The sequence below is a fragment of the Myotis lucifugus genome, unplaced genomic scaffold (assembly GCF_000147115.1).
Source record: "Myotis lucifugus unplaced genomic scaffold, Myoluc2.0 scaffold_10, whole genome shotgun sequence".
In the NCBI taxonomy this organism is placed as follows: domain Eukaryota; kingdom Metazoa; phylum Chordata; class Mammalia; order Chiroptera; family Vespertilionidae; genus Myotis; species Myotis lucifugus.
This window is the reverse complement of record NW_005871058.1, coordinates 13,230,811-13,251,084: the sequence shown is the minus strand read 5'-3', so window position 1 is coordinate 13,251,084 and position 20,274 is coordinate 13,230,811. Positions and strand designations below refer to the sequence as shown.

Sequence of the window (20,274 nt, the reverse complement as noted above, 5' to 3'; positions counted from 1 at the left end):
CTCCAAAATATTTTTAATTTAACCATGAGTTAAAATGGTCTATCTCTTTCATTTCACATGCCCCACCTGTGGACTCTTTTTATACATTATAAGCCACCACAAGCTCTATGATCCTTGACAACCATCATCCCTAGGAACATTTGTTCATAATGATAAGATCTAGTCTCTTAAATAAACTTCTGCAGGAAAAATGGAAGACCTGTCATTTCCTTTTGATATAACTAGTTTCAACACTTACAGTGTGCACCTGTGGTGGTCGATGATGCACTGTGAGCTGAGGTCCTGGGGATCCCAGGGCTATTCCATTGTTTACAACATATGTAGTTGCTTGAGGCACTCGAACCGTGACACCTACGAAAGAAAATTAAGAAATAAATTAGAACTTTATTCTAAATTTGGCAGAATACTGATTACACACCTGAAGTCAGTAAAATATTAAAATATGAAAAGAAAAATATTTCTAACCTAGAAGTCTACACTCAGTCAAAGTATCATTCCAGCATGAAGACAAAGAAGTTCTCATATATGCAAACAACCAAAAAAAAAAAAAATCTACTTCTCAATTAGCCTCCAGAGGATGTGTATCACAAATATAAAGGAGAAAATAAAGAGGAAAACAGTAGATGCAAGGAACAATAGTTCCTGCACAGGAGAGAAATAAATGGAATCCCTACTAAAAGGACTATGAGCAAAATCCTAGAACACTGGAACACTGGCGGCTCACATGTAGAAGGCAAACAGCCCAGAATGGAGCAGTGTGACCTTAAAGACAGAAAACATAAAGCTATCGCCACAAAAGTCTCTGCTGTCTTGTTTGTTTTGGTTTTAAATATGTTTTTACTGGATTTAGAGAGAGCAAGGGAAAGGGGGAGGGAAGGAGAGAGAAACATTGATCAGTTGCCTCTAATAAGCATCCGGACTGGGGACTGAACCCACAACCTGGGCATGTGCTCTGCCCAGAAATTGAACTAGTGACCTTTTTGGTGCACACGTCGATGCTCAGCCAATTGAGCCAAACTGGCCAGGGTATGTCTTTTTCACTATAAAGAATGGGAAAAAAGAAAAAAAAAACCCTACTAAGTTATTCCTGCCTTCTGTTATGAAGTTCCTCTCTTTCTCTCCATGCCTTCTGCTAATCAGTTATGGATACTCACTTTACCCAATAGTAAACTGTTTTGCCGTACATCAGGGCAACAGAAGCAGAAAATTTAGAGCTACACACTTCCCTGGGCTATAATTCTGGCAGGTACTCTGAAATCAATTAAAATATGTATTTTTAAAAGGAGTGATCTACTGAGCACAGAAAACAGAACCAACCAGATAGAGGAAAGAATTAGTGATATCAAAGATAGGAATCAAGAAATTATGCAGAGGGAAGAAAAGAGAGACCTGAGAATAAAGAAAAATGAAAGAGCTCTATGAGAATTATCTGACTCCATCAGAAAAAGCAGTATTAGAATTATAGGCATTGTGGAGGAGAACGAGTGGGGACATGGAATGGAGAGTCTATTAAAACAAATAATAGATGAGAACTTCCCAAATCTATGGAGAGAACTAGATCCTCAAATCCAAGAAGCAAACAGAACACCTAGCTACCTCAATCCAAAGAGGGACTCTTCCAACGCACTTGGTATTGAAGCTGTCAAAAATTAATGACAAAGAAAAAATTCTCAAAGCAGCCAGGGAAAAGAAGGAAGTGACCTACAAAGGAAAACCCATCAGAATTTCATCCAACTTCTCAGCAGAAACTCTACAAGACAGAAAAGAGTGTAACCAAATAGAACGCAAAAGGTCTGAACTGGCAAAGGAAAATGAAGATCAGATGCACTCAAAAGGAACAAAACTACGGTATATATGCAACTTTATTTTTATAAACCTAATGGTAACACACACAAAAATCCCCAAACCAGGACATACAGATTAAAAAGAGAGGAAAGATGTATGGAATGCCACCAAACAAAAGCAACAGACAGAAACATAAAGGTAAACAAAGAACCAATGGAGGCACAGAGCTAACTGAAAACAAAGATAAAATGGCTATAGGAAATCTTCATACATGAGTAATTACCCTAAATGTAAATGGTCTGAATTCACCAATAAAGAGGCACAGAGCAGCAGAGTGGATAAAAAAACACAAAAAAACCAAGCATATGCTGCCTTCAAGAGACACATCTAAGCTGCAAAGACAAAGGTAGAGTCAAAGTAAAAGGGTGGAAAATGATCCTCCAAGCAAATAACCACAGACAAGCCATACTTATAGCTGACAAAATAGATTTAGAGACAACAATGGACACTTTATAATGATAAAGGGAACACTACATCAAAAAAACATAACATTTCTTAATATATATGCACCCAATCAGGGAACACTGAAATATATAAAATTACTCACAGAACTAGAGAAGAACAGATCAAAACACAATCATAGCTGGAGACCTTAATACTCCATTGACAGCTCTAGACAGATCAACCAAACAGAAAATCAATAAAGAAATAACGGCCTTAAATGAAACACTACACCGAATGGATATAATTGACATTTATAGAACCTTTCATCCCAGAACATCAGATTATAAATTCTTCTCCAGTGCAAATGGAACATTCTCAAGGATAGACCATATCTTGGATCACAAAATTAGCATCAACAAATTCAAACTGAAATTATACCAAGCATATTCTATGGCCACGAAGACTTGAAATTAGAAATCAACTGCAAAATGGAAGTAAAGAAACCCACAAATACATGGAGATTAAACAACATACTACTAAAAAATGACTGGATAAAAGAAGAAATAAAAGATGAGATAAAAAGATATATACAGACAAATAAGAATGACAATACAACATATATACTCAATGGTGAAAAACTGAAAGCTTTTCCTCTAAGCCAGCAGTTCTCAACCTGTGGGTCGCGACCCCTTTGGGGGTCGAACGACCCTTTCACAGGGGTTGCCTAAGACCATCAGAAAACACATATATAATTACATATTGTTTTTGTGATTAATCACTATGCTTTAATTATGTTCAATTTGTAACAATGAAATTGGGGGTCACCACAACATGAGGAACTGTATTAAAGGGTCGCGGCATTAGGAAGGTTGAGAACCACTGCTCTAAGCTAAGGAACAAGAAAGGATGTCCACTCTCACCACTCTTATTCAACACTAGAGGCCTGGAGTACAAATTCGTGCATGGGATGGGAGCTCATGGGGCTGGGTCGGTTGGGGGGAGGGGACACGGGCAGTTGGCTGGCCCCGCCTCCCATCCGGCCTGGATCAGGCTGGTTGGCTGCCACAATGCATGTCATAGACACTGGTCGAACTGGTCATCCCGCCATTCCAGTCGCTTTTATATATAAAAATAGTGCTGGAAGTCCTAGCCAGAGCAATAAGGCAAGAGAAAGAAATAAAAGGCACCCAAATAGGGAAGGAAAAAGTCAAACTATCACTTTTGCAGACAATGTGTTTCTGTATATACAAAACCTTAAAGATGCCACCAAAAAATATTAGAAACAATAAACAAAGTCAAGTTGCAGGATACAAAATTAATGTGCAAAAATCCATTGCCTTCCTGTACACTAACAAAACTTCAGAAAAAGAAATGGGAAAAAACCAAACAATTCCTTTTGTAATTGCAACCAAACCCAGCTATAAAAAGACATGTATATGGGACAGATAATTTTTGACAAAGGAGCCACAGACACACATGGAATAAAGATAGTCTCTTCAATAAATGCTAGGAAAACTGGAAAGCCACATGCAAACGAATGAAACTGGATTACAGTTTGTCCCAATGTACAAAAATTAATTCAAAATGGATCAAAGATCTAAATATAAGATCCGAAACAATAAGTTACATAGAAGAAAATTATAAGGACCAAGTTTATGGACCTTGGTCACAGAGAACATTTTATGAACTTGATCCCAAAGACAAGGAAAATAAAGGCAAAAAATAAATGAATGGAACTATATCAAACTAAAAAGCTTCTACTCAGCAAAAGAAACTGACAATAAAGCAAAGAGGCAGCCAACCAGATGGAAGATGATATTTGCAAACAGTAGCTCCAAAAAAGCTTTAATTTCCAAAATATATAAAGAACTCATAAAACTCAACACCAAACAACCCAATCAAAAAGTGAGCAGAGGACCTGAAAACACCTCTCCCAAGAAGATATATGAATGGCCAATAGATGTATGAAAAGATGTTCAACCTCACTGGCAATTAGGGAAATGCAAACCAAAACTACAATGAGATACCACATACCACCTTACACCTGTTAGAGTGGCTATTATCAATAAGCCAAGCAATAACAAGTGTTGGAGAGGTTATGGAAACAAGGAAACCTTATCCACTGCTGGTGAGAACGTAGACTGGTTCAACCACTATGGAAAGCAGTCTGGCAACTGCTCAGAAAATTAAGAATAGAGCTACCATACGACCTAGCAATCCCTCTCCTGGGTATATACCCAAAAAACTCAAAATCATGTATTTGCCAAGATATATGCACCCCTATGTTCATTGCAGCACTATTCATAGTGGCTAAGACATGGCAACAACCAAAGTGTCCCACTATAGAGGACTAGATAAAGATGTGGTACATAGACAGACACAATAGAATACTACTCAGCCTTAAGAAAGGATGAAATAGCATCATTTGCAACAATATGGACGGACCTTGAGAACAATATGCTAAGTGCAATAAGTCTGTCAGAAAAAGCTAAGAACGATATGATTTCACTTGTATGTGGGATATAAAACAGAAACTCCTGAACACAAAAAGCAGTGTGGTAATTGCCAGAGGGAAGGGGATATGGGGAGAAGAGAGTCCTGATATAAGGTAATAGGAGAACATTTGACTCTGGGTGGAGGGTATACAGATCTTGTAACATAGAAATCCACACCTAAAACCTGTATGTTCATGTTAACCAATGTCACCCCCAATCAATTTAATAAATATTTAAAAAACCAACATTTCATTATTGCAGGATCTTTAAATAGGTAAATTTATCCTTGCTATTAAATTTTGGAAAATTAAAGATTTTTACTGAAACCTACTATGGAAGTGGCAAAACCATACCAAAAAGCACAAAGTAAGGATGATGGTTACCTCTGATGGAAAGGGAGAGAGACACAATTAAGGAAGGACATCGAACAGGCTTGTAAGATTCTGATAAAGCTCTTTTTCTTAGCCTGGTAGAGAGTTCAATGGTGGTTCACTTTATTTTATTTTTTTTTTATTTTAAAAGCTACTCCAGCCGAAACCGGTTTGGCTCAGTGGGTAGAGCATCGGCCTGCGGACTGAAAGGTCCCAGGTTCGATTCCGGTCAAGGGCATGTACCTGGGTTGCGGGCACATCCCCGGTGGGGGATGTGTAGGAGGCAGCTGATCCATGTTTCTCTCTCATCGATGTTTCTGACTCTCTATCTCTCTCCCTTCCTCTCTGTAAAAAATCAATAAAATATATTTTTTTTAAAAAATAAATAAATAAAAGCTACTCCAACTAAATGCTAAAGAACTATATACAGCTTGGGCCATATACAAGAAAAGAGTCTCTTACTATTTTGGGGATTGACCTGCCGAACAGCAGGAGCCTGCATAACAGTTCCTCGCAGGGGAGCCTGAGCTGTTGGTGCAGGGAGAGTTGTATAAACCACTTGGTTTGCAGGAGCTCTTGGTACAGAAAGTCTCGTGGTCACCTGAGTTGCTGGACGATGCGTTACATTCACAGTGGTTGGAGCTAATAAAAAGCAGAAAAATATAATAAGAATACAGTACAATCTATGTTAAATGAAGAGTATTAAATGTTAATTAACTCTGTACTAACTCTAATAATAGCTATAGAGACAACAGTCTCCTTTTGCAATCATGATAAAGCCAACCAAAATTACTATTACTACAAACTTCAGAGAAAAAGAACATCTCAACCCTGTCCAATGCCCTTTCTGCTTTTTTGTTTTTCCTCACCTGAGGATATTTTCTCCATTGATTTTTAGAAAGTGGAAGGGAGGGAGAGAGGAAAGGGGGAAAAAGAGAGAGAGAGAGACACAATGACTGGCTGCCTCCTGCACATGCCCTGACTAGGGCCAATGACTGAACCTACAAACCAGGTATCAGCTCTTGACTGGGAATTGAACCTGAGACCCTTCAGTGTGCAGATGAACACTCTGAGCCACAATGGCCAGAGTGCCTTTTCCACTCTTTAGTTTGACTACATAATAAGTATGAAAGAAAAGGTTTAGACTCGAAATTACTAACTTTTGGAGTGACTTAAAAGAGCAGATTTTCCCTCCGCTATGTTAAAATGTTCTTAGCAGAGTGGAATTTTAGGCCCTCCAGACTATCTGCAAATGAGTATAAATCCAAGAGTAACTCTGTATTCCCACAGTTCAAGAAACTGGTTGGGTATTATAACTGACATTTTCTTCAGGTGAGCCAAACCATCTCTTTATTCAAAACAATAAAATATCCATTAAAACACAGTTCTTCCTTCTCTACTATGGCATTCTTCCTAACCTATGGCACAAGAGCATTAATGCCTTGAGTGACGTTAATATGTATTTGTCAAAACTGAATCTTAAATGTTCACTCACAGCATGAACTACAATACTGATTTTAGGAGTTAGCTTCTTGTTAATAACTCTCTGAATTAGAATCACATTTTACAAATTAACTTTATAATAAAAAAACAATTAACAAATCTTTCATATGGAAAAAAATGGGTTCTATAAATAGATTTGGAGGTAAATGCTGGGTACAACAAAGATAAAAAGGTGTCTTTACTAAAGACTCCTTAGTCTTTATATAGCCTCATTTTTTGAGTTAGAAAATGGAAGACAGTCTTTAGTCCCCATTTTTGTTACCTTTACTGCACTTGGGTTTACATGATGATATTTCTTTCTAAATTAGGTGACTGTCATTTTAATTTCACTGGAAACAATTCCATGTGAATTCAATGTTTTCCTTAATGAAAACTGTGCTTATGTAAATATTTTGCAGATAAATCTATAAGCAATGGTTTATTGTATGAAGAAAAACTGTCTTGATTGGCTTCCAAACAGTTTAGGAGATATAGGCTATACCTTGAAAATGTCTCATTTACAGCTTCTTGAAGGTGCAAATAAAATATTAGTGCTACATCTCCTGTTGATAGTGTTAGGCCACTTAAAACTAGTTCAAGTTAAGAATTATTTTTAAATTCTTATTTAATTAGTCAATTATACCTTCTTGGGTATAACCAGAATGAGTCATTATACCCATCCTTCCTAAGAAAGGATATTCATTTCTGCTGTTTTCAGTAGCAAATGACAAAGGCATATAGTTTAAGCCTTCTATGTAACCATTCTATATAAGTGCTGCTACTTAATGACAGGAAAACTAAGTTATACAGCATTCAAAAGGCACGTTATCTTCAAAATAACAATAAGAATTTTTTGTCTAATCTTTCCACTTGATTCCATAGTCCTATTTCATTGTAGACAAAACTAAAGCTTTGGTTTAATGATTCAGCAAGTTTACCTGTAGGTAGTAAGTGTATTGTTGTCTGAGATGGTCCACTTGTTGGGACCCCAGATGGTTGAAGAGGTGGTGCTGGCTGGATAGGTTGCAACGGCCGAGACACAGATTGAGAAGAACTCATGGCTGACACAGGAGTGTGAGTTAGCTTTTTAGTGTCTGTTAATTAAAAGTGAGACATTATGATTATTAATAGAAAAAAATTAGAAATACAGGATTTCCTTTATGGGTAAAATTTACTTTTGCCTGCCACCAAGTCACATTTACAAATTACAAAACAATTTCTTTCTATTTAACTACTAGAGCCCCGGTGAACGAAATTCGTGCATTGGTGGTGGAGGGGATCCCCTCAGCCCAGCCTGCACCCTCTTGCAATATGGGACCCCTCGGGAGGGTGTCCCTCTCGCAATCCGGGACCGCTGGTTCCTAACAGCTGGCCTGCCTGCTTGATTGCCCCTAACCACTCGCCTGCCTGCCTGATCGCCCCTAACTGCCTCTGCCTGCCTGCCTGATTGCCCCTAACCACTTGCCTGCCTGCCTGATCGCCCCTAACTGCTCACCTGCCTGCCTGATCTCCCCTAACTGCCTCTGCCTGCCTGCCTGATTGCCCCTAACCACTCGCCTGCCTGCCTGATCGCCCCTAACTGCCTCTGCCTGCCTGCCTGATTGCCCCTAACCACTCGCCTGCCTGCCTGATCGCCCCTAACTGCCTCTGCCTGCCTGCCTGATCGCCCCTAACCACTCGCCTGCCTGCCTGATCGCCCCTAACTGCCTCTGCCTGCCTGCCTGATTGCCCCTAACCACTTGCCTGCCTACCTGATAGCCCCTAACTGCTCACCTGCCTGCCTGATCTCCCCTAACTGCCTCTGCCTCTGCCCCGGCCATCGTGGCTTTGTCCAGAAGGACATCCAGAATGATGTCCAGAAGGTCGTTCGGCTGTCTGGTCTAATTAGCATATTACACTTTTATTATTGTAGATGTGTATTTGCCAATCTGAAAACCAAGTCAGGACCTTAAATAACTCACTGTTAGTTCTCTCACAGATCCTAAAAATGTACAAAAATGCAGTTTTATGTTTGACTGTTTTTTATGAGTCAATCCTTTTTCTGAACTCAATACAATATCATGTCAATTAGAATAACTTCATTTTCTACATTAATATATATTTGTTATATATATATATATAAATATATATACCACGTGCGGGCACGCACGTACAGTGCGATTGAAACTTTGTGGCCCGTGCGCAGAAGTCGGTATTTTGTGGAAGAGCCACACTCAAGGAGCTAAAGAGCCGCATGTGGATCGCGAGCCACAGTTTGCCGACCACTGCCTTAGACAAATACCTATAAACTGCTGAGTTTTTCACCAAAGATCTTGAATTCCAATTACTCTACTGTTGTTGATTCTCTTGCTTAACACAGATGGCTATTTATACTATCCAGTCTTTAAAATATAATACACGTGAGGATTTAATGGGGAGGAATGAGGACACATTTGTAATACCTTAACTAATAAAGAATTTAAAAAGTCTACAATAGCCTATGAAATTAATGTTTGCATCTCAGAAAAGGCCCTTGAAAATAGGTAACCACTATATGGTGTATTATAAAGAGGGTAAGCCAAAAGCTCTGCTATCCAAAATGATTCCCACTGATTTTTGTCCTATGGAATTCTAAAATGTAAATAAATTTCTATGTAAATAAAATTATAAATTGTAAATAAAATTTAAGGCTTTAGCAAGTAAAATTTTAATTGGGTGCTGATGGAGAACAATGCACCTTAGAATAAGAGAATTTAAGGTACATTCAAAGGTGAAGCAATGGAAAGAGTGCCCATGAGGCAGGGATGCTAGAAAGAGAAACTGTAAAAGCACTGATAATAAACGTTTATTTTTAATTCAGAATAACCCTACCTGTGTCCTCTCAAAAATAACCTGTATTTATTTCTGTCCTCTAGGAATTCATTACACTTAACTTGTCTATGAAATAATAGTGAAAAGATTACAGGTAACCTGCAACTTTTTAAGAATAGCGATACCGGTATGAATTCAACCTTGACAAATGATGGCATAAATCTTCCAAAATTACAGCAGTTTTACACCAAAAAAATAACTGACTTTCCTATCCCATAATCAATTGTATAGCCACTTAATTTTGTTTTCTTAAAACCAAATTAACTATCTTACCCCTAAAATGCAATTTTTTAAATGTTTAGGTTTTTTAAATTTAACGTCTTTAAGGCCCTAATGCCTGATGATACTAGATTTTCCACATGCATTACATAATTATCACCAGAGGTTTATAGATATGTCTATGGACAAAGTTATTTTGTACAGTCAAATATGTTTGAAAATTACTTTATATCTTGAATCATTGAGAATTACATTATTAATTAGCAATGGCTTAGAGAAGTCTGTATTAAGAAAAAACATTAGGGGGGCAGAGATGGGGTAGAGGGAGTCAATGGGGGAAAAGGGAGACACCTATAATACTCTCAACAATAAAAATAAATTACTAAAAAGAAAAAAACATAATTTTGTTTACTAAGCATTTACTAAGCATATTTAACCATGAAACTTTTTACTCATTGAATGCCTATTAAAATGCAGAAGAATACTTTGGAATATTGGGTAATATCTACCTAATACTATTTCTAAATATTATAACAGAGCAATATTGGGGTGTGCATACTTTTTAATATTACTTTCATTTTCTTTTAAATAACACTAAAGGAAATTAATTCAAATAACCAAATTAAGTATATATACACTTAAAAATAGCTAGATTAAAACACACACGCACACACCATTTAGAGCCAGAAGTCCTGGGTTGAATTTCCACTTCCCTTACTGACTCATACTCTATCAATCTATCCTCAACTCTCAAGTGGGCATTACATGGCTATTACAAGGATCATGTGAAATAACACATATAAAAAGAGAAATGTTCCATAAGTTAGATATTCTCCTAATTGCTCTGTTTTCCACTATGCCTTTTCATATTCACTCAAGATTTTATTTCTATTTTTTAATTCTAATAAAAAAAAAAACTCTCATTCTGGAGAAGATACAAATACACCAAAAATAAACTATCTTCACTGAGTATTAAATTGGATTAAGAGAAAAAAATGGCACCAAAGCATCACTTAGTAGGATTACTTATATTTAAATACCTTGTGAAGTTCCACTCTCTTCATCATCCATTGTAAGATCAATGACACCACTTGAATCACTGGCTGTGGCTTTTCCACTCTGAAAAACAACACACTTTCATTTTGCAAAAGAAACTTTGGCAGACATAAAGGGAAAATGAAATAATACTGAGGAGAAATGAGGATAATGAATAACCTGGTGCAATGACTGCATGACTTTCTCTTGTGTACAGTAATAACACGCTGTACAGGCATGCAGCTGAGGGGCCACAGGCTATGCCATGTAGCCTAGCTGTGTAGTAAGCTATACCATCCAGGCTCGTGTAAGTATTCTCTATGATCCCCTAACGACGCATTTCCCAGAAGGTATCTCAGTTAAGCGGCGTATGACTGCAAATGCTAATCATAATTACTTTATATTACACCACACCTGATGGGAGGTGGGGGAAGTAGGTGAGGGTCAGTTAAAATTTTTGCAATTTTTCATCTGCAAATCTCAAGTTTTGTTAAGTTAAAGAAAACTAATTCTTCAGGGTACAAAATTCAGGCCCAATCCCAAGACAATGATATAAATTCTAAGTCCTACAATTATAAACCTTTCTATGACAATGATTTCATAGAAAATGACTTGTTAACAAACACAAATCTGTCAAACTCATATTAAAAGTACTTAACAAAGCCTCAAAGAATGTAACAGAACCTAGTCACCACAACATATCTCTAAGGTTCACATTTCAAAATTTACTAAATTTTATATTTATCAAAAATTGCCCCACAGAGAGCCAGTGGCCAGCCCCGCCCACCTACTTCCTTCCCTGGACGCCCTACCGCAGCCTCTCTAGACCCCTAGACCCGCAGAAGCAGCTCTTGCTGCGGTTGAAGGCGGTGGCCCGAGGGCCCCACCGCCCTGGCCTGGGTCCGAGAGCCTGGCCCTCATCCCTGTGAGCCTCGCTTCCACCGGGGCAAGCCCAAGATGGCTGCCCTGCCCCACCACACCCCACCCCACCTCACCTCACCCCCATCCCCACCCCCACCCACCGCCCGCCAGGCCCCACAACCGCCGGCTCGCCTCTGCCTCTGCCTCCAATCCCGGAGTTCTGTGAGCTAGAGACTGTGAGCTAGAGATCAGAATTAAGGAGCAGATTAGGATTAAGGAGCTGGAGCTGCTCACCATCACTGGGGGAGCTTCGCTCCCAGGCTGTGCGTGGCTGTGCGTGGCTGTGCGTGGCTGTGCGTGGCTGTGCGTGGCTGTGCGTGGCTGTGCGTGGCTGTGCGTGGCTGTGCGTGGCTGTGCGTGGCTGTGCGTCTGTGCGCGACCACCACGGGCTGCCCGGGCCCACGCTGGCCGCCTTGGCTCCCCTCCTGGGCTGCGTGCCCTCCCCTCCCCTCCCCCACAATATGGCCTCGGGCTCAGACTCCAGCTCCTAAGAGTCCCGGATCCCAAATCGATCCCAAATCGGTTCTCCGGGACTCAGACACCCCCATCCTGGATTTCAACCGACTCTGTTCCCCACCACAAATCTGGACGTCACCGACCTTTTGTCCCCAAATCCATCTTCCCTCCATCCTGGGCCCTCAGGGTATTTTGGACTCGGAGCCCCCAAACCTGGAACTCCATCCGCCACACCGCCTTTGTGAACTTTAAGCCTCCTGCACAGTAATATTACTACCCCTGGAGCTCCGCCCACCACAGATCACCCCCTGCAGATACCGGAGATTGAGTGTTTACATTAAACTGGGGTCCTGATGGGAGGTGGGGGAAGTAGGTGAGGGTCAGTTAAAATGCCTGGAGGGAGCAGATGGGAATTGTGCAAGACCCAGGGGACCCACATAATAACAACAACAAAACAACAAGCCCTAACCGGTTTGGCTCAGTGGATAGAGCGTTGGCCTGCGGACTCAAGGGTCCCAGGTTTGATTCCGGTCAAGGGCAAGTACCTTGGCTGCAGGCACATCCCCAGTAGGGGGCGTGCAGGAGGCAGCTGATCGATGTTTCTCGCTCATCGATGTTTCTAACTATCTATCCCTCTCCCTTCCTCTCTGTAAAAAATCAATAAAATATATTAAAAAAAAACACCAACAAAAATTACTAGAATAACAAAAATATGCGAAGACCAGTAGAATACAACCAAAGACAAAAGGTAGTTAATGGAAAATGGTTCCAAGTGAAGCCAGATTTTGAATTTAGCAAAAACTTCAAAGTAGCTGTTAAAAATATATTCAAAGGCCCTAGCCAGTTTGGCTCAGTGGATAGAGCATCTGCTTAGGATTCCCGTCAACTGCAGGTACCTGGCCTGGGCCCTGGTCGGTGTGTGCAGGAGGCAACCAATCGATATGTTTCTTTCACATTGATGTTTCTCTCTGTCTTTCCCCCTCTCTTCCACTCTCTCTAAAAATCAATGGAAAAGTATCCTCCGGTGAGGATTAGAGAGAAAGAGAGGGAAAAGAGAGAATTAAAGGAAATATATTAATGAATGTGCAATTAAGAAGTAGAAACTGAAAAACAAAAATAAAAGGAAAACAGGAGAATTAAGATAAAATGTTTTTAAAAACCCCATAAGATTAACACAAAATAAAGAAAAAAAGAAACCACATAGAAACAAAATTTAGATGAAACAAATTTTTAAAATTATAAAACAGAAGACCTAAATACAACTATATCAATAATTATACCACGTGTAAACAGACTAAAATTTCCTATTAAAATATAGGGATTGTCACATGGGATAAGACATCCTAGATACTCACTTTAAATATGAAGACATAAATACACTGAAAAAAGTAAATATAAAAAAGCTGCTGTGACCATGTAAATATTAGACAAGATACAAAGAGGGAAACTTTATAATAATAAAATGTCCTATTTGTCTATTTCTTCCATAGATTTGGTAGCCTTCATGTCATGTTTTGATGCTTTATTATGAGATGCATATTTTCCTATAATGTATACTCTATAATAGGACAAGAAGGTCTACAATAAAATCTAATCTGCTATATTTTTATTGGTCACAACCTAACAAACAACTTATTATCTATTATTATATATTACAGGTAGTTTCCTAGCTATGTTTACTTCTTGAGAAATAAAATTGGTAATTATTTCAATAATTATTAATAGCAATTATAAGATTATAGTTGACACTATTGCTATAGGGCTCTGTGTTAAATGTTTTATATTAACAAATTTAATTTTTATAGTAATCCTATGAAGTGGGTAATAGCATTACCCACATTTTATAGGTGAGAAATCCAAGGTATTAAGTAACTTGCCCAAAGGCTATCCACTAAAAAGTGACAGGAGCCAGGCTGTCTGACTCTAGGGCTGATTATATCTATGCCACTAGGTGCAGATTTATAAACAAACACATATACATATACATAGGTCCTTTTACATTTTTTCTGACATCACTAATGAGAAAACGTATCTAATCAGAGAAATCACACATTTATATCTGCATTTACAAATCTTACTAAAGTTCTCAATTTGAAACTATAAAAAAAAAACAACCCTTAATTGTTGTCAAGTAGGTTTTATACTAACAATCTATTTTATTAAAAGTTATCTAATGGTGTATACTTCTCCAATATGACCACTCTCATTAAGTCAACACTAAGAAAACTTCAAGAGGCCCTAACCGGCTTGGCTCAGTGGATAGAGCATCGGCCTGTGGACTGAAGGGTCCCAGGTTCGATTCCGGTCAAGGGCATGTATCTTGGTTGCGGGCACATCCCCAGTAGGGGGTGTGCTGGAGGCAGCTGATCGATGTTTCTCTCTCATCGATGTTTCTAACTCTCTATCCCTCTCCCTTCCTCTCTGTAAAAAATCAATAAAATATTTTTAAAAAAAAGAAAACTTCAAGAGAGGGTTGTTTTTTGTGTTTTTTTGGTAATGAAACAAACAAAAAAAAACATATATGAAAAATTACAATAGGGCACTTCACCAATTGTGAAGGAACTTAACACAGAACACCTGGTTGTTCACTTTTTGCACATCTCTCCAAGGGAACTTGGAACTATAACTGAGACTTGATTAGCTACCAAGAATGCGGCCTTTGAAAAGTTTCCATTAATGATTAATAATTTTCTTTTGAACACCTTGAAAAGTGGAATTTGTCATACTGCCTTGTCAAGATTGATTCACACAAACATCAAGATTATTGATGTATGTCTGATTTTACTATTGGGTTTTTGTTTTTTTTTTTTGTTTGTTTTTTTTTTTTTAAATATATTTTATTGATTTTTTACAGCGAGGAAGGGAGAGAGACAGAGAGCCAGAAACATCGATGAGAGAGAAACATCGATCAGTTGCCTCCTGCACATCTCCTACTGGGGATGTGCCTGCAACCCAGGTACATGCCCTTGACCGGAATTTGTCATACTGCTTTGTCAAGATTGATTCGCACAAACATCAAGATTATTGATGTATGTCTGATTTTACTATTGGGTTTTTGAGTTTCGACTGGTTACATAGGAAGATATTGCTATATGACCAGCCCTCTAAACTACCTCAGACCTTGAGAGTTAGTCAGGCTTCTTTGGGCAGAGACTCTTGGTACTTGTCACTGAAGTTAATAATAAAGAGAGAAAGCACATGCTATGTGATGATGGATAGGGGAAGATTTAGAAGCTTGTGTCTAACCTCTCTGAACCCTACTTGATGCTTATCTTTTCCTTGTTATTTTTGCTTTCTATCTTTTTGCTGTATAAACCGTAAGTACCCTGCTATGGGCCTTATGAGTCTTTCTAGCACAGTGGTTCTCAACCTGTGGGTCGCGATCCCTTTTGGGGTCGAACGACCCTTTTACAGGGGTCACCTAAGACCATTGGAAAACACATATATAATTACATATTGTTTTTGTGATTAATCACTATGCTTTAATTATGTTCAATTCATAACAATGAAAATACATCCTGCATATCAGATATTTACATTACGATTCATAACAGTAGCAAAATTACAGTTATGAAGTAGCAATGAAAATAATTTTATGGTTGTGGGTCACCACAACATGAGGAACTGTATTAAAGGGTCGCGGCATTAGGAAGGTTGAGAACCACTGTTCTAGCAAATCAACCAACTTGAGGGTGAACCTGAGTCCCTCAAATCAGGACTATAATTACAGACAGCAGCATAAAAAAATTCTACATTGTTTTATAATATATGCTGATAATTTGAATAAATAATTTTTACACTATATTCAATATATTAATGTATTATATGAAATGAGATATGTGAAAAAATATGTTATAATAAAACATTCTATGTGAAATATGTTGACAAATAATTATTTGGAGGACATTAGAGAAATCTTCATTCAATGACTACAAAAAAAGATAGTATTTTACATATTTAACGAGTTCCTAACTAAGTCTGATTAAACAACAACCATTTCCATACAGCCCATTCAGATTTCTTTGAAACTCTACTAACTTTAAAGTGTTCAACCTAGTAAGATTTGTCACAGAAAAAGTAAGTTAGCCATAAGTAATCAGAAAAGGATATTCTAAAGAATCACAGGCTGTTTCACAGTGTTTTATATTTGCCACTTAGGCAAATAGCTGGACTGTCAATTATATAAGCCAAGCAGTTAGTCAATATAATAAAATAACATTACCTCTAGGAGAATTACTAAGCAAAGAAAGTCAGTTCTTGTTCAATATAACAGAGAAGCTGTTTGGAAATCTTTGAAGAGTTGTAAAGAACACAGAATAATTTTCATTGTATTAAAAAATACTGGTAGAAATCCATTGTCTTGTGGACTATAATTAGAATTTTAATTTGAAACAGAAGGAAAATCTTACCTGTGATGTGCTATCAGCTGCTTTCTTAACAGAAGCATCTATTGTTTTGTTTGTCTGGTTTTCTGAGGAGTCAAAATTTAAAAAGTCAGCCATTTTTAAAAGCACCTAAAAATGTGAAAAGTTGGGTTGTGCTTTATATACAGAAACATGCATACGTACACACACACACACACACACACACACACACTTATAATTTAAATAACTATTAGAGATTTGTTACCCAGCATGAACCTCTCTTTGACTTAAATTGTCTCTAGGCTAAGCATTAATTATTCAAAAGAACAAACTGATGGTGGCCAGATGGGATGAGGGTTGGGGGAAAAAGCTAAAGGGATTAAAAAATACAAATTGTAGTTACAAAATAGTCATAGGGATATAACATATACCGTAGGAAATATAGTCAATAATATTGTAATAACTATGCATAGTGCCAGATGGTTACTAGACTTATCAAAGGAAACAATTCATAAATTATATGAATGTCTAACCACTATTCTATAACTGAAACTAATATAAAATATTGAATGTCAACTATAATTGAAAAAAAGAGAATGCATACAAAATGTAGTTTAAAAAAGGAGTTTAAAAGATTTTAAATACAGATACAATCAAGCTCTCCTTTTGCAATACTTCAAAGTACACATATATACAAACATAATCATAAAATATGTCATAGGGGAAAATATACAACAGAGAAAACAAGACACAATCAAGCACTGCGTAGTAAACTAGACAGGGCAGAACCTATTTTTAAACTGTTCAAATTTGGAAGATGTGAATGATGAGCACACAAATGGGTAGGGAAAATATGTGATGTTTATTTTCCTCTTTTAAGCATACATTAGGTCAATTAGATACTTTAAAATAAATTTGTTCTATTCATATATTCCTGGCAAATGTATTATAAAATAATGCTTGCTACAAAGCCTAAATAAAAAAATTCACCCAGATTAGAAAAATGCCTAAAAGTTAAATACAAATGCTAGCCTCTCACTCAAAACAAACTCTCTCTCAAATCCCATTTTAACAACATAATTTCTTATGTAACTAAAACTTATTAAAAATAACCCCCAGGGCCGAAACCGGTTTGGCTCAGTGGATAGAGCATCGGCCTGCGGACTGAAGGGTACCGGGTTCGATTCCGGTCAAGGGCATGTACCTGGGTTTCGGGCACATCCCCAGTAGGAGATGTGCAGGAGGCAGCTGATCGATGTTTCTCTCTCATCGATGTTTCTAACTCTCTATCTCTCTCCCTTCCTCTCTGTAAAAAATCAATAAAATATATTTTAAAAAAATAATAAAAAAATAAATAAAAATAACCCCCAGAATATTCCATTTACTTTGTTTTTCTAATGATGCTAGCCACTTCTACAAACAAATAGAAAAGTTCAATTATCTACAGATCATTAGCAAGCTTTAATTTCTATTATTAAAGCTACACAGTGACTTACCAATTCTTGGGGTAGTAGTGCTGCTCTGTTCTGCAGGAGATGAAGTACTAAAAGCAGAAATTGGAATTTTCATCTGTATAGGACCACGATTATTTGATGGACTGTAGAGTCCTGATGGGCCTACTGTGGGTAAAGAAGTCCTTGTGGCTTGTACAATAGAGTGCGCTGTTGGAACAGCCTGTACAGCAAGTGTTGTTCCTAATGGTGCAGCACTGGCAGGAGAGTTCCTTTGAATACTAGAACTGGGCACAGAAGTAACGTTGTTTGGTTTAGTGGGATTTGGCAAGGATGGCAAGGATACTGGATTTTTGGTGAGACTGCTCACTGTAGGTGGGCTCTGTACAGAAATGAATTCAACGTTGCCAGATGGTTGATTAGTTACTAAAGTCCCGGGATGGCTCTGTAGAAGTTGAGGCTGGGAGGATACCGCAACAGGTACATGCAAAATCACTGGTAATGATTGTAAAGAGATTGTAGGTTGGGGATTTCCACTAGGCACCTGAGTAGTACCAACTACTGTAGCTGTGTTGGGTGCAGGAAGAATTGATGTCAGAGAACCCGAAGTCACTGGAGTCTGCAATTTAGGTTGACTACTGACAACTGTAGAAGGAGTGACAAGATTGGTTGAAGACACTATAGAAAGAAAAAAGAAATCTGTTTAAATGGCTATCTCCATGTATCAGCTAGGATAATAAAACACAATAATAATTTAATGGATTGCAGTAGATACAGTAAAGTCCTTCATAATGAAATTCTTTCCAGATTTAAATTCTTGAACTTCTTTGAGTTAAATTTGTAGAAGCATTTTGCATCTATGATCAGTCTATTATGAAAACATCACATGGTTTATGATTAATATGAAGGACTGCTATCTCCTTATCAAAACAGTGTCTGAAAATTACTGTAATAACTATAGCATAACTGAAAAATAACTGAAAAATTGGTAATATTGTTTAGATATTTTTGAAACTACATTTAAAACATTACAAATGCTTTGGGACACTAGCAATATATAAACTCAAATAGAAAGTCTAGTAAGCATCATCACTATTAATGAATAGGCAAACTTGGCCATGTATCTTATCATTTGGACCATATGAAATTGGATCTTCGGATCAAGTTGTATTGAATTGCCTGGGAGAAGAACTAGAGACAGAAGGCTGCCTACACTGATACTCTATTAACATTATATAATACTAGAGGCCCAATGCACAAAATTCATGTAAGGGGCTCAGCCCTCGCAGCCCCGGCTGCCTCACGGCCCTGCCCCTCCCCCCCCCACTGGTCATTCCAGAAGGTCGTTCCACCATCTGGTCTAATTAGCATATTAGCTCTTTATTTTATAGGACTAGAGGCCCAGGGTACAAAATTCATGCACAGGTAGGGTCCCTAGGCCTGGTCAGCGATCAGGGCTGATCGGGGCCTTCCAACTGCTGGCTGGGGCCTTCCTCCAACTGCCGACCAGGGCTATCCTTCCCCGGCTGCTGGCCGGGGACTTTCTTTGTCCCATGCTGCCCCCTGGTGGTAAGCACATGTCATAGTGAGCATTTGAACTCCTGGTCTCCTGGTCGAACTCCTGAGGGGACACTTTGCAAATTAGCCTTTTATATATATAAATGGAAGATGGCAGAGTGTTGATGGGAGATGAAATAAGGAAGCTAGATGGCTAAGTGTCTTTCTCATTGATCTGTAGTCTTTCTTCCAAAATCACAGGCATACTGAGAGCAGCAATTTTCAAGGTATGGTTCAGTGGGATACTTGGGGTAATTGAGACCCTTTCAGGAGCTTGCAGTATCAAAACTATTTTCATAACAATAATAAAACATTATTTTACTTTTTCACCAGGTAGATATTTGCACTGATGGAGCCAAAGCAATGATGAGTAAAACTTCTGATACTTCAGTACAAAAATCAAGTAGTGGTACTAAAATTATCACTACATTTTTTACCATCACATGTTCACAGTAAAAAAAGCAAACAAAATAGCCCTCAGTGGATAGAGCATCAGCCTGCAGACTGAAGGGCTGCAGGTTCGATTCTGGTCTCTCTCATCATTGATGTTTCTCTCTCTCCCTCTCCCTTCCTCTCTGAAATCAATAAAAAATAAATAAATAAACAAACAAACAAACAAACTACTACTTGATTTTCAAAGAAAATATCCACAGTTCTCTAAAAGAGCTAGCCTTTTCCAACCACAAATTTGTATGAGGCAGAATTTTCTTCATATATTTCAATCAAAACAACAAACTTCAACAAGGAATGCAAATGTAGATATAAGAATCCCGCTTTCGCCCTAGCTGGCTTGGCTCAGTGGATAGAGCGTCAGCCTGCGGACTGAAGGGTCCCAGGTTCGATT

The 20,274-nt window shown here is 38.1% G+C and overlaps 1 protein-coding gene across 3 annotated transcripts in view; it reads right to left on the bottom strand.

The window, feature by feature from the left end:
- ATF7IP (activating transcription factor 7 interacting protein) overlaps positions 1 to 20,274 on the bottom strand; it is a 116,343-nt gene that overhangs the window by 17,310 nt on the left and 78,759 nt on the right. For all 3 annotated transcript variants that reach the window (XM_014451714.2, XM_023750057.1, XM_023750056.1), the window contains exons 9-14: positions 17,919 to 18,551; positions 16,468 to 16,529; positions 10,687 to 10,765; positions 7,516 to 7,671; positions 5,558 to 5,737; positions 239 to 351 (exon numbers count right to left, since the gene is read on the bottom strand). In XM_014451714.2, the coding sequence (XP_014307200.1) occupies positions 239 to 351; positions 5,558 to 5,737; positions 7,516 to 7,671; positions 10,687 to 10,765; positions 16,468 to 16,529; positions 17,919 to 18,551 (1,223 nt within the window). The remainder of the gene's footprint in view (positions 1 to 238; positions 352 to 5,557; positions 5,738 to 7,515; positions 7,672 to 10,686; positions 10,766 to 16,467; positions 16,530 to 17,918; positions 18,552 to 20,274) is intronic.